This window comes from Plectropomus leopardus, chromosome 16, assembly GCF_026936395.1.
Source record: "Plectropomus leopardus strain MGB_pleo_1.0 chromosome 16, ASM2693639v1, whole genome shotgun sequence".
Taxonomy (NCBI): domain Eukaryota; kingdom Metazoa; phylum Chordata; class Actinopteri; order Perciformes; family Serranidae; genus Plectropomus; species Plectropomus leopardus.
Genome location: NC_142191.1, coordinates 32,662,107 through 32,677,578, shown reverse-complemented (window position 1 = coordinate 32,677,578; position 15,472 = coordinate 32,662,107). Strand labels below are relative to the sequence as shown.

The window sequence follows — 15,472 nt, the reverse complement described above, 5'->3', positions numbered from 1 at the left end:
CGACAAGAATATGTTCGCTGTGAGTATTTTCTTTTGACATTGTTTTCACGTAAACATAATTCAAAGTCCTAAATTATTATCTTCATGACTAACACAACTTCTTTTTTTGACAGCACTCTTCCCTTGGCGTCAGCCAACACATAAGCGGCTCGCAAAATGTGTAGCAAAGCAGGCATGGGTCGGAAAAGTCGGAAGCCGACGACTTCTTGACGGGTGGAGACTCTCTGGATCTGACGTTAACATCATGAACTGCCCAAAGATTCAGAGACTTGTGAAGAAACAGAAGTGGAAAGGACTTTGCATCCAACACTCTGAAGGGAAGGGCACAAGAGTTTTCAACAAAGCGCACATTTTGTACTGGTGAGGTGGTCTGTGATGATCATGGACGTGTTGTCACAGCCAGTGAGGGCCAAGAAGTGAGCAGCTGTGATTGCCACCCTGGACAGCAGACTCCAGGCCGGTTTATCAAGCGTTCAAAAAAGAAGGCCAACGTCATGGCCAAACATTTCACGTTTGAAATGGATGGAGAGGAACGACATGTGACTCTTTTTGTTGCAACCAGGACGATTTCAGCACATCAAGAAGTGTTGCTTCCCGGTGGAGTCACCAAGAAATCTTTTGGAGGAGAGGGAGGAGGGCTCCCATAATCTGCCAGACATCAGCCTTCAGTCATTCTGTTACATGTCCCAGACCCGCTGAACTGTAATCGAATACTCTTAGCCAGCCCTGAAGGCTCCATCTTAACACGCAAAGACAATAATCCAGGACTTTTCCCTCTGCCTCTATGCAAAGTGGCCTGCTCTTCACCTGCCTGCATTCTCTAAGTATACAATGTAAATACTGTAATTACAATTATACAAAGCCACATTCTGCTGCTCTTGCTGTCATACACTTTTACTGCTCTTACAATGTTACTGTTAATACACATATGTACAGGTCACATACTTAAATCATCTGTCTGTGCTGTTCATAATGGATATCCATATTGATTCTATTTTAACAAAGTTACTGCTAATACACTGCCTGTTTTATATATACTATATTCTGTCTACAGTGCTCTGCATGAATACTGCACCACCTGTACATATTGTATATATGGCCTATGTACATTGCACAATGGCAACATATATTGTGACTGTACTTTTTAAATATGTCTGTCTTAGTAAAGTGTGGTGTTGCTAATGCAATTATTTGTCTCCTGTGTATCATTTGGGGAATGTCAGCACAGGTAAGAGTGAGGGTCAGAACAAAAACAGGGTCGTTACAGGAAGGTGGCTCATCGGGGGATGGGACATGGCAGCTGCCCACAGAGCAGCAGTAGTTGCAGTAGTAGTGAGCCTGGACCCTGGCTTGCTGTGGGGGGAGGGGGGCTTTCAAGTGGGTAGACTCATTCTGTGTAAGATACAGGTCACTGAAGGCAAGGAAGCCTGACAAAGTGATTACAATTATGGGGAGGTGTGTGGAACAATATCCCCCTGGCTGAGTCTCACCTCCTACACAAAGGCTACTACTGTATGAGAGGGCCAGAACAAAGTGCTGGTCTGTGGGGGTCACGTTGGTAGACTCATTTGTCCCAAGCTATGGAGGGTTTATTTATTTATTTACCCCTCCATGGCCTGGCAGAGTCCTCCCCAAATGACCCTAGTGTACCAACTTGACTCCCACAGACCAGCTCTTTGTTCTGCTTAATGGCTCTTGTTTTGTTTAGGCACTCTCACACTGCAGCCTGCCTGCACACAACACTGCAGGCCCATATGGCTCACCATTGCCATCATGTGGTCAGAGCAGGTAATGCAGGGTTACCCCTGCCACCCCTGCCACTCAGACTCCATACTTGTAACATTGTAACATCTGCAACCTTTGTATTGTTTCCTGAGTGAATATAAATATGGGTCATAATTTGGAATATATTTATTGGCACTTGCATTGGAAGCATGCACTTTAGATTTTTTTGAAAACTTTTTGAAAATTTCAATATTCTGAAAAAAATAAATAAATAAATAAAAATCATATTCTTTGAGGCTTAACACTATACAGTTATAGTTATACAAGGAAACCTACTGTGAGGAAAAAAAACAAAAAACAAACAAACAATGCATTACTGTTTGTTGTACTGTGTTTATTCAGATCACACAGAAAGTTGACCATGCCTTCATGCCGGTTACCATCAACATGATCTTGTAGCTCAGCAGAATCTCCAGGGCCACAAACACCAGTATCTTACAATTTTATTTGGCCTAACACTGCAGAGTGGTCTGTGGGATCCTTTCTTATGACCCCTCATGTCTTTCGATGGTGTTTTTGCCCATTTTCAGGACATTTGGTGCATTTTCAGCGCATGCGCTGCAAATGCAGCACATACGTTGCCCATGTTTAGGGTTTTTGCTTTCTAAATTTACCATCACAAATTTGAATCGTCTGCCCATAGTTTTAGGGTCCCCCTTCATTCAGACAGTTTTAAAACCTGTCTATACTTATTATTTTCTGAAAGCCCAGGACCTGTAGATGTGATTTAATATCAAAATGGGCATGGTACTCCCTTCTAGTGAGATTTTTTCATTCCAGGCAGTATTCTCTGTCTGTGGTGGAAATTCAGGGCAAAATCAAGCAGATGGTTGTCGCTAGGCCTGCACTTCCAGGCAAGTCCATCTGAAAAGAAATATCATTTATATGAGCGGGAACAAAGGCTGAAAAACACTTGCTCCAAACAAGCAGCAGAAAGACTGGATACACGGGAAGGTTAGCAGAGTAAAAACCACTGGAAGAAGGAACAGAGAGAAACACGACAGAACGAGGCAGAATGATCTGGCAGAGAAGTGAAGAGCAGCTTTTCTGGAGGAGCTGATTGCTCCATAGGCCTGGGGTTTTCTGTGTGCCTCATTATAGTGTTGTGCAGTCTGCTGAGCCTCATGCACATTTGGCAAATCCATGTACTGCCTCATCAGTGTTGTGCATATAACCGAGCGCACACACACACACACACACACACACACACATTTATTAATTGTTAGGATATATTGTGTATTTTTGGTTTGCTTTACTTTATTGTACAAACGTGAGTGAATTGCCAACTATTGTGTCAAGAGCTCGAAAATCCTTCACCTGTCACTGCTGAGATTCATTCTCTGAAATTATTTCAACTATCCTGAAATGAGACTGAGTTTCCCTCCTCAGAGTCTGTGCAGGATTCTGCAGAGTTCTACAAGAACGTTGTGAGCTGCACAAGAGGCGGCAGATAGAACCTCATCACATATAAATAAAGCTCCCAGCAGCCTCCACTGATTCTCTCTGACTGATAGACAAAGCAAAGATTTGCTCCCCAAACCAAAGTAAAGTGGGAGTCAGTGAATAGAGGGGAAACTAAATGAACGGCCAAAAGAAGAAGCTCACTTCCAACACACACTCAACTCACATCACCAGTCAAAAAGCAAAAGCACAGAAAGCCGACTGAAGGTGTCGACTCTCTGGAAACACACGAGCAAGTGAGCAGGAGAAGCCCACCTCCCTATAGAGCCTCCCAGCAGGCTGATTGGCAGCAGCTGAGGGAGAACATCACAGCTGCAGCCAATAGCTCCTGATCAGCAGCACACCTGGGACCTGGATTTTGGAGCTCTGAGGAGCTCTGAGCACAAGAACACTTTGAAATGTTCAGCTGAAGAAACTGCTTTAATCTGAATCTCATGTCATCAAATGTTTCATTTCCTCTTTGAGTTGAGAATGTGAGCAAACAGCAGAAATGTTGAACACCATCAGAAAGCACCTCAAAGTCATTTACAATTGGCAGGTACTGAGCCACTTAGTACTACTTTGTAAGTTAGACAGCGCAGGACTTTGTTTGCCCTAGCTCGCTCCACAAAGACTGCAACTCAACATACAAACTGCAGACTGCAACAAAGCATCAAAAAATCAGTGGTGGCTGTGGGTAATACAACCGTGTGAGCATTGGTGGTTCACTGGCAGAATTCTCACCTGCCATGCAGGAGGCCTTGTATTCGATTCCCAGCCAATGCAGTTGTCAGTTGCTTCATTGACACTGTACCATAGGGCCTTTTATGTGAGCTCCGACACGTCAGTCAGTAGGCCATCAGGAAATGACTGTTATAGTGCTCTTGCTATTGTTGGCACTTTCCCATCCGACAGAGACAAGGTGAGGTGATGTAGTGGGTTCAAATAGGAAAATACCCTCCCAGTTGGGGAATTGAACCCCAGTCTCCCACGTGACAGGCAGGGATCCTCACCACTATACTAACAAGGAGATGCCTGGAGGGGAATAGCCCTCCACGGAGTAGAGGCAGGTTCGATTCCCGGTCAGTGCAACACCTTTTGGCAAGACTGAAATTGCAGTGTCAGGTTTGTTATGTAGCACATAATTGCTTTCAAAAAATAATTAGGAGAAAACAGCCCAAATTTCAATTCTTGTTGACACCATAATCAAACAGAACTTCTTCATTGACCATCAAAGTCCTGGTTGCGAGGAAAAGGATTACATCTCTTTGCTCTCCGTCCATTTCCACGCTAAAGTACTTCGGCTTGATGTTGGCTTTTTTCTTCGAGTGGTTGATCAACCTGCCGATAGTCTGCATCCCAGGGTGGCAATCACACGTTTCTGATTTTGCATCAATGCACATTTTCTCACCCTTTTTATTTGTAAAAAAGAAGGCATGGTCAGTCTCTTTGCCAGTGGTGCTTTTGTGAATGTTCTGTCCCTCACGATGTGTGACAACCGTTCCGTGGTAGTCGCAGAGCACCTCGCCAGCCTCAAATCTGCGGGTCGTGACGATCCCTCTGCCCTTGTCTTCACATTTGTTGATATGAAGTCCTATCCACTTCTGTGTCTTCACCAACATCTGAATCTGTTTACTGTCCATGATGGTGTCCTCCGATCCAGACGGTGCCCAGTTGTTGAGTACTTTATCAGCAATGCAGCCAGTGTTTTTCCATCCCTGCTTCTTTATCCAAGCCTCGAGACGATCTCTTGTTGGCGCACGCCGACTGAATTGTGCTGTCAAAATAAATAACAAAAGTTTTGTTAGACATGAATACAATAATTGAAAACATTGAATAGTGCAATCATTTTTGCTTGAAAATAATGTGAAATATGGTAAGAAAACTACTTACAGCGGACATGTTCAACACGCTTTTCAAACTGCTTCCTCCTCCAGTATGTGAAAAGTTTCCGTTCAAATTTTTCAGACGCATCCTTCCGGTGTTTCACTTCTGGCCCTTTCCCAGACAGTGACAGAGGGTACGTTTTCAGTAGGGTTTCAAATGCGGTGAAGAATTTGACCTTCTCATTATCAGCCGGGAGCCTTCGCAGACAGATCACTGGCTGTTTGGTTGGTGAGTCTTGGACAGCACGGCTGGAACAGGCATCAGAAAGCTCACATCCAGTACCTTCCCCAGAAGCCTCAGCACTACATGAAACAAAAAGAAATTAATGAGATTATAAGAAAACATTAGACTTTCAGATTGTCTAAATATAGATTATGGTGTGTTTGGTTACGTTTGCATTGTTTTGGCAAATATAAAACATGCTCACCTTGAAACTTTGCTCAACAGCTGAGAAGTCTTCACCATGAGGTCACGTTGCTTCATGCGGTAATGCTTCTCAGCAGTCGCACTCGAATGGTTCAGGTAAAAGGCCACCAATAACCTCTGATCTTCCGGCAAGTAGTGAGCTGCCGTCTCAAATGCTCTGCGCGCCATCTGGCTGGTCACGCACGGGAGATCGTATCTAAAATGCAAGTTTGAACAGTATGTTAGAAATGTATCGAGACATCTCATCTGAGACGGTGATGAACAGCACATGAGCAGAGAGGGGAAATGATTCACTTACTTTTGCTGCAGCCGCATCAGGTCATTAGAGGGGTTGTGAATTGGCTTCCCTGTGGAGGAGACAAAGAACATCTCTTCTGCACTGCAGTCATCCTCCACGTCCCTCTTCCTTTTCTTACAGGGAATCAGGAGCTGTGGACGCACCAGTCTGTAGTATATATCAAACCACTGTTGGCAGAGGAGAGAAGGGTGTTAAGATTCATTTCTGCTGTTGAGCACGTTCTGACAGGAAATATGATCTCATTGTGATGAACTTACGCACTCCTCCTCCTGTGACAGGGCAAACACTGCCAGTTGATGTGCTGCCGTTTTGTGTTCTTTTACGCCAATCACGTACAGTTGATTTTTTTCAATCCTGTCAAGCCACTCACCGACCTGTAAAAAAGTAAGATATCCCAATGATTAGTAAATGCAATGGCTTAGCTGTCTGGAGAAATATATCAATACAGACCAAAAGAGCACAGTAACACTCACAGTCATGTTCGCCACCACGCCCGGTCGTTGGAGGTGTTGCAGGATGATTATGGCCTCGAGGTAGTACACCACAAAGATGGCCTGGGCAGGCTCCATGGTGCCAGAACAACTGTCAGACAGCTCTTTCATAATCTCCAAAAGTGCGGCTAGGCCCTCACCAGCACAGCTTGGCAGTCACCCGGTGTTAATTGTTGCTCGTCAATCAACATGTTATACCTATGAGAAAAAAAAAAACATCAACTGTGTTAAGAAATCATATTGCAGCAGGGAGAGAGAGGACTGCCAGTTCTGTAGTGTAATCCATTCACATGCGGACAAACACTTAAATTTACCTCTTCTGGGCGATCTCTTTGCTGACTTGCTTGGATGTGACTTTCTGGAGAGAACCAATGAAATCAATGAAATGCTTGCACTCTGTATGCAGTGCCTCATCCTCATGCCTCAGGTTGGTTTGAATAGTGTGGAAAAGCAGGAATCTGTCAGAGGAAGTACAGGGATTTATGTTACACATGTAACATCTACACTGTTGACACCATAATAATAATAATAATAATGATGATAAAATGCTGCCAACCTTTTCAAACTCTTGAGGTAGTTCTGCTGCGTTTGTTTTTTCAGTTTAGCCTCAGACAGTTCAAGGAGGTACTGTCGGAGCTTCTCTGTTCTTAACAAACTGCAGGGATGGTGCCTCAGGGTCCACATAGTAGAGGTACCTTGAAACATTTTCAACCTGAAAATAAAATACACAATTTTAAAATACAATCTAATCATGACTTTTGCTCCTTGCTTCATCTTTTATTAACTTTCTAATTAACATTTCTAATAAACAGGGTGTGTAAAGATGGTCCTCACCTCCTGTTTGAAACTTTCATTGAGGAGCTCAATCTTAAGGTGTGTGGCAAAGTCCCTCAGCAGGGGATGGTCCAAGGGATGCTTTTGATAAAGCCCCTTCTCCAGCATGTGACTCCTGGGCGTGACAGAGTAGTTCACATCTCGGTCACTGCAATGTGGGATAAGACTTGTTATAATGCTTTGCATAATAATGCTATAATGTGAGCCACTCTCAAAAACACACATCATCAGAAAAGTTGTGAAACTGAGGTTCTCACCATTGAAACAGCTCTCCACTGCTGTTTGACGCCTCGTCCAATGGCTCAAACACTTGAGACGGCTCAGCCTGGACTTCGGCCACAGTTGGCCGCCTGGTGTCTACATTTGCATTGGGCAGAGGGGGGGGGACTCCAGTCACATACAAGTGATGACGCTCCAGCTCCTCAGTCAGTCTTTCAAAAGGAAAACAAGATTTTTGGAAATGGTTAATGAAATAAAGTTTGTGAAACTAAAACTCAAAGAAATAGTAAAACAAAATATTTGAAAATGGGGAGTGGGGGCATGAGCAGTGAGGAAGGAGGAGGTAATATTGAAGTAAAGCCACCTACCTTTGCAATGGGCATGCATCTGCCAGAATTTGTCTGAGGACTTTGTAATTAAAAGTCCTGCCATTCTTCAGGAGGTCAAGAACATCTAACTTGGCCTTTTTTACCACAGCTTCAATGGCTGCTTCAGTGCTGTTCTTCATGCAAGACCTCCGCAGATGGACTGAGAGGGCCTCCTGAGTCCTCATACACTTTGGGCACAGCAGGCAGTGACGGTTTGAAGGTTTCCTGGACAAAAAGACAGTAAGGATAGTGTGGTTAATATAGGAATAAAAATAGGTTACTTAACATGCATTAATTAAGGTGCATGAAATATACAATCTAAAAAACACAATTGGTCTCACTCAAAAGCTAAGCATGTACTCTGAACTTTGCAAAAGCAGACACAATGGGCACAGCAGATAGTGTCTGGATGTAGGTTTCCTTGACAAATAAAAAGGCAGAACCATCTTCACCTATTTACAATCCAGTATCTGAGCAAGTATTAATGTTACTTACCTTGAAGCCATTTCAGTAGCAAGAAAATGAAAATCTCTGGTGCAGTGTAGTTTACAGTTAGAAGTCTGACTCTAGGTCTGTGTGAGGGACCAAGTTTCTCCTGTATTTAAACTGTGGCCCTTACAGCCCCACCCACATTTCACATTAACAGGTAACTCCCCCACTCCCCCACCCACCCAGGTCCTGGGCTCTCAGGAAATATTAGTAGAGACAGGTTTAAAAGTTTTCTCAATGAAGGATTACTCTAAAACTATATTCTGACTATTGAGATTTCTGATGCCAATATTTCAAAACATGTACATTCAAAATAAATAATCTCACTAGGATGGTTTACCATCAAATATTTTATTGTAAATCACACCTACAGGTCCTGGGCTTTCAGAAAATATAAGTGTAGACAGGTTTTAAAGCTATCTGAATGAAGGGGGACCCTAAAACTATGGACAGACTATTCAAATTTGTGATGTCTAGCATATGTGCTGAGGCTTCCCCAAATAAGAGAATTTGGCTTAGCTGAAGTAGTGAGGCTATTCAGTGGAGTAAAGAAATATTCTGGGATGGAATATGAGAGTGCATTTGCACTGGGCAGTGGTTGAGGAGCTCCAGTCACAATCAAGTGATGATGCTCCAGCTCCTCAGTCAGTCTTTCTATAAGGAAAAACATATTTGGAAATGGTTAATCAAGTGAATGAAACTAAACTGTGTGAAACTAAAATCAAAAGAAATATTACAGGGGACTGTGATGAAAGCAAAAAATACTTGAGTGTGAAAGCATGGTATGAAGGCTTTTCACACACACTCACACAGCAGCACAGAGCCATCAACTCGAACAAAAGGATGGTCGTTAACTAAAACAAAGAATGTGGCCCATTGGGGGCTGGGACATGAGCAGTAACATGAGCTCTGGCAGGACACCGAAATAACTCTGATTAAACAAGAAGTAATGTTGAATTAAAGCCACCAACCTTTGTAGACAAGAACTGGAGCCCTAAATGGTCAGCCTGTAGGTTAGGGGATTCCCTTCATTCAGACACAAGAAGGGTGTAAATATATCACCGTTCACTTTGGCAACATATATTGTGACTGTACTTTTTAAATATGTCTGTCTTAGTAAAGTGTGGTGATGCTAAAGCAATTATTTGTCTCCTGTGTATCATTTGGGGAAAGTCGGCACAGGTAAGAGCGAGGGCCAGAACAAAAGCAGGGTCGTTACAGGAACGTGGCTCATCGGGGGATGGGACATGGCAGCTGCCCACAGAGCAGCAGTAGTAGTAGAGAGCCAGCACAGTGCCCTGATAGTGTTTGGAGCCCAAAATGCACCAAATGTCCTGAAAATGGGCAAAAACACCATAAAAAGACACGAGGGGTCATAAGAAAGGATTCCACAGACCACTCTGCAGTGTAAGCCCAAATAAAATTGTATTTATTCATTTTTTTAAATTTTTTTTTCCGGAAAGAGTGTTGCAAGCAATGTGTGGTCGACGCCATCCGCACATGAGATGAACATGCACCAAATGTCCTGAAAAATGGGCAAAACACCATAAAAAGACACAAGGGGTCATGAGAAAGGATTCCACAGACCACTCTGCAGTGTTAGGCCAAATAAAAACGTATTTATTCATTTTTCAAAATTGTTTTTTCCAGACGGGTCCTGTCGCGAGCAATCTATGTGCTGCATTTGGAGGCCCCTGCGCTGAGCTGAAAATGGGCAAAAACACCAAAAAAAGACATGAGGGGTCATAAGAAAGGATTCCACAGACCACTCTGCAGTGTTAGGCCAAATAAAATTGTATTTATTATTTTTTATATTAAAGTTGAGCATAATTCTTATCAATATTATATAGTTTACGCACATATGCATCCAAATTTAGTACTTAAAAAACAGCTCACTTACATTCGCTGAGTTTGACTTTACGTTTGACACCACAGTCTGGAAAAAAAACACTGTCAAATGGAAAATCCCCAATGAAATCACTGCTGCTCAATCCATTTGGGGATTGTCAGCATAAATGCTGATACTTCCACAGGAAAATGAATTTAGCTTTGCTAAAGTAGTGAGGTTATTCAATGGAGTAAAGAAATACAGCTTATTATACCTTAATTCACATCTACAGGTCCTGGGCTTTCGGAAAATATAAGTATAGACAGGTTTTAAAGCTGTCTGAATGAAGGGAATCCCCTAACCTACAGGCTGACCATTTAGGGCTCCAATTCGCTCAGCATATGTGCTGAGGCTTCCCCAAATAAGAGAATTTGGCTTTGTTGAAGAAGTGAGGCTTTTCAATGGAGTAAAGAAATATTCTGGGGTGGAATATGGCTTATTATACCTTAAATCACATCTACAGGTCCTGGGCTCTCATAAAATATTAGTACAGACAGATTTCAAAGCTTTCTGAATGAAGGATTATTCTAAAACTACGTGCTGAATATTGAGATTTCAGATGCCAAAATGTGAAACCATGGATATTCACAATGAATAATCTCCCTAGGAGGGTTTACCATGAAATATTTTATTTTAAATCACATCTACAGCTTATGTGCTTTAAGAAAATATAAGAATAGACAGGTGTTTTGTATGAAATCCTTGAACAAACTCTGGCAGATGAATATCCAATACAAAGGTTGGTGGCTTTAATTCAACATTACTTCTTGTTTAATCAGAGTTATTTCGGTGTCCTGCCAGAGCTCATGTTACTGCTCATGTCCCAGCTCCCAATGGGCCACATTCTTTGTTTCAGTTAACGACCATCCTTTTGTTCTAGTTGATGGCTCTGTGCTGCTGTGTGAGTGTGTGTGAAAAGCCTTCATACCATGCTGTGACTGGAGCTCCTCAACCACTGCCCAGTGCAAATGCTACAGTTGGACCACCGACCAGGCAGCCACCTGAAGATGCTCACACACTGCCTGATGCCAGTGCTATAGCTGGACCATCCACAAGACAGACTCCTGACAGTGAAGAGGGTGAGCTGTCTGAGGCTGCTGTGGACTGTGGCGTGGTGATTCAATGGTGAGTCTCAGCTTTTCTACGTATCTGATGCTTGTTTTTGCATGTGGCTCACATCAATAACAATGATACACTATTAAAACAAAGCTCTTATCCCTCATTGCAGTGTCCAAGCTCCAAAATACAGCATCCAGACCAAGCAGCTCATGCTTGAGAAGGGCCTATATCAGAGGCTTTCTCTGGACCATCCACTGCTGAAAGACTTTGCCAACTACCTAAAGAAGGATCTCGGCAATTGCAAACAGGAGGTGAGGGCCACCATTAAACACTGTTTTTATTAGAAACTTTGTATGCAGGTTAATAAAAAAGCAAAACAGTCATGACTAGAAGGCAATTTAACATGATCTCTTTTATTTTCAGGTTGAAAATAAAAGAGATCATCATCTTCACTGAGTTCATTGGATCTTTGCAGGAAATCATTTCCAAGCAATCGAAGAAGGAGATCATCCAGCTGAGGTTTGTTATTATACCCATGTAAATGGTGAAGAACTGGTAGTCCTCTCTCTGTCTGCTGTAATATGATGTGTTTTTAAATATTTGTTTGTTTCTTTTATCATAGGCATAACATGTTGATTGACAAACACCAGTTGTCAACAACAGACTGTGTGGCTGTTCTGGAGAAGGCCAAGAAGGACTTCTTGGCAGTTATGGATAAACTGTCGAGTTGTCCTGACACCCTGGGCGCTGACGAAAGGCTCTTTGTGGTGTACTACCTCTCAGCTGTTGTGATCTTGCGACACCTCCAACGACCGGGCGTGGTGGAGCACATGACCGTGAGTGTTTCCGTATTATTTTGGTCTGCATTGGCAAATTTCCCCCTGATATTTTAGTCATTAACACTACTAATTAATTTGATATCCTCCTATTTTTACAGGTCAGGGAGTGGCTTTCCAGGAGAAGATGCGAATCACACTACATCATTGGGGTAAAGGAGCACAAGACAGCAGCACAGCAAGTGGCCTCATTTGCCCTGTCAGAGCAGGAGGAGCGTGTAAGTTCATCACATTTTCTGTCAGAACATAATTTCTGTTCCAGCAGAAAGTAATCTCAATTTCCTTTTGTCCTCTGCCAACAGTGGTTTGATGCGAACTACAGACTGGTGCGGCCAGAGCTCCAGAGAGGCACCAGGAAACGCAAGAGGGATGTGGAGGATGAGATGGATGGAGAAGAGAGATTCTTCATTTCCACTGCAGGGAGGCAGATCCACCGTGCCTCCAATGACCTGCACCGGTTGCACAAAAGGTACAACCTCACACCAGTGACCAGCCAGATGGCACGCAGAGTCTATGAGACGCCGACTAAAGAGTACTCTGATGCTCAAAAGTCAATGGTGGCCGATTACCTGACCCGTTCCAGCGCAACAGCAGAGAAACTCAACAGCTGTGAGTCTTCTGAGGAGAGTAGCAGCCGTATTACCCGCAGCACTGCTGGTTCTTCTACTGCTGTCAGGAAGGAAATTGAGGCGTCACTTCAAACCCTACTGGAGAAATATCCTGTCTCAATTCATGACATGTTATACCTATGAGAAAAAAAAAAACATCAACTGTGTTAAGAAATCATATTGCAGCAGGGAGAGAGAGGACTGCCAGTTCTGTAGTGTAATCCATTCACATGCGGACAAACACTTAAATTTACCTCTTCTGGGCGATCTCTTTGCTGACTTGCTTGGATGTGACTTTCTGGAGAGAACCAATGAAATCAATGAAATGCTTGCACTCTGTATGCAGTGCCTCATCCTCATGCCTCAGGTTGGTTTGAATAGTGTGGAAAAGCAGGAATCTGTCAGAGGAAGTACAGGGATTTATGTTACACATGTAACATCTACACTGTTGACACCATAATAATAATAATAATAATGATGATAAAATGCTGCCAACCTTTTCAAACTCTTGAGGTAGTTCTGCTGCGTTTGTTTTTTCAGTTTAGCCTCAGACAGTTCAAGGAGGTACTGTCGGAGCTTCTCTCTGTTTTTAACAAACTGCAGGGATGGTGCCTCAGGGTCCACATAGTAGAGGTACCTTGAAACATTTTCAACCTGAAAATAAAATACACAATTTTAAAATACAATCTAATCATGACTTTTGCTCCTTGCTTCATCTTTTATTAACTTTCTAATTAACATTTCTAATAAACAGGGTGTGTAAAGATGGTCCTCACCTCCTGTTTGAAACTTTCATTGAGGAGCTCAATCTTAAGGTGTGTGGCAAAGTCCCTCAGCAGGGGATGGTCCAAGGGATGCTTTTGATAAAGCCCCTTCTCCAGCATGTGACTCCTGGGCGTGACAGAGTAGTTCACATCTCGGTCACTGCAATGTGGGATAAGACTTGTTAGAAGTCTGACAGAAAGTAATCTCAATTTCCTTTTGTCCTCTGCCAACAGTGGTTTGATGCGAACTACAGACTGGTGCGGCCAGAGCTCCAGAGAGGCACCAGGAAACGCAAGAGGGATGTGGAGGATGAGATGGATGGAGAAGAGAGATTCTTCATTTCCACTGCAGGGAGGCAGATCCACCGTGCCTCCAATGACCTGCACCGGTTGCACAAAAGGTACAACCTCACACCAGTGACCAGCCAGATGGCAAGCAGAGTCTATGAGACGCCGACTAAAGAGTACTCTGATGCTCAAAAGTCAATGGTGGCCGATTACCTGACCCGTTCCAGCGCAACAGCAGAGAAACTCAACAGCTGTGAGTCTTCTGAGGAGAGTAGCAGCCGTATTACCCGCAGCACTGCTGGTTCTTCTACTGCTGTCAGGAAGGAAATTGAGGCGTCACTTCAAACCCTACTGGAGAAATATCCTGTCTCAATTCATGGGCCAAAACCAAAACGGGAACTTCTACCGGGTGTGTCCTGTTGGCGAAAGGTGTATGAGCGCTGGGAGAAGCGGCAGCTGAAACTACGACAAGAATATGTTCGCTGTGAGTATTTTCTTTTGACATTATTTTCACGTAAACATAATTACATGATTCAAAGTCCTAAATTATTATCTTCATGACTAACACAACTTCTTTTTTTGACAGCACTCTTCCCTTGGCGTCAGCCAACACATAAGCGGCTCGCAAAATGTGTAGCAAAGCAGGCATGGGTCGGAAAAGTCGGAAGCCGACGACTTCTTGACGGGTGGAGACTCTCTGGATCTGACGTTAACATCATGAACTGCCCAAAGATTCAGAGACTTGTGAAGAAACAGAAGTGGAAAGGACTTTGCATCCAACACTCTGAAGGGAAGGGCACAAGAGTTTTCAACAAAGCGCACATTTTGTACTGGTGAGGTGGTCTGTGATGATCATGGACGTGTTGTCACAGCCAGTGAGGCCCAAGAAGTGAGCAGCTGTGATTGCCACCCTGGACAGCAGACTCCAGGCCGGTTTATCAAGCGTTCAAAAAAGAAGGCCAACGTCATGCCCAAACATTTCACGTTTGAAATGGATGGAAAGGAACGACGTGACTCTTTTGCTTGCAACCAAACAAGCACTGACTCTTAGACAGAAAAAGGTTGAGCCATTTTAGGTAAGGTGAATCTTGCTTGGGTTTGTTTTTGTGTTGAGGGGTTGTTAAGTGCTTAACACTGGACTTTCAGTTTCTCTCTGCAACAATAGGTGAGGTCAGCTGATGCGGGTCACACCCTCTATTGATTGTCCAAGTGAAACCAGACAGGGGCGGTTCAGCTGGGCGCAATCAGTCAAGTTGGAAACAGCTGTGACTGTGTTCAGGTACCTTAAAGGGCACAGACTGCGCTTGAGCGTCTGCGAAAGCGTCAGCCCACAAAGCGTGAAGACCACACAGGGTAAAGACCTGTGAAGACCACACAGGGTAAAGACCCTATGCGAGTCCACCGAGCAAGGACACCGACTACCGCTGCTGCCTGTCTGTTTTCAGTCTAACGCACAATGTGTCTCTCACGCATCCCGGTCATTGTTGGCAACCGGAAAAGACACACAGTCTGCCGCATTACGCAATCCAAGAACACCCAGAAAATGGTCCCAGCCCACACTCAGTTACCTTTGGTCTTTGGAACTGTCAGTCTGCAGTTAACAAGACAGAATTCATCAGTTCACTAGTGAAACTCTCAGACATTCAGGTCCTAGCCCTGACTGAGACATGGATCCGCCCAGAAAACTCAGCTACACCAGCTGCACTCTCTGAGTCCGCTACGCTAAGCCACACCCCTCGCTCCACTGGACGAGGAGGCGGTGCTGGCGTGCTCATTCCTGCCAACTGGTCTT

General features: G+C 43.8%; 1 protein-coding gene across 1 annotated transcript in view; it reads left to right on the top strand.

Moving 5' to 3' along the window:
• The first annotated feature begins 13,707 nt into the window (after positions 1-13,707).
• Positions 13,708-15,472, top strand: part of LOC148186973 (uncharacterized) — a 43,135-nt gene continuing 41,370 nt past the window's right edge. Inside the window, 3 exon segments of the mRNA XM_088089760.1 lie at positions 13,708-14,164; positions 14,553-14,690; positions 15,212-15,472. Coding sequence (XP_087945886.1) covers positions 13,708-14,164; positions 14,553-14,690; positions 15,212-15,472 — 856 coding nt within the window.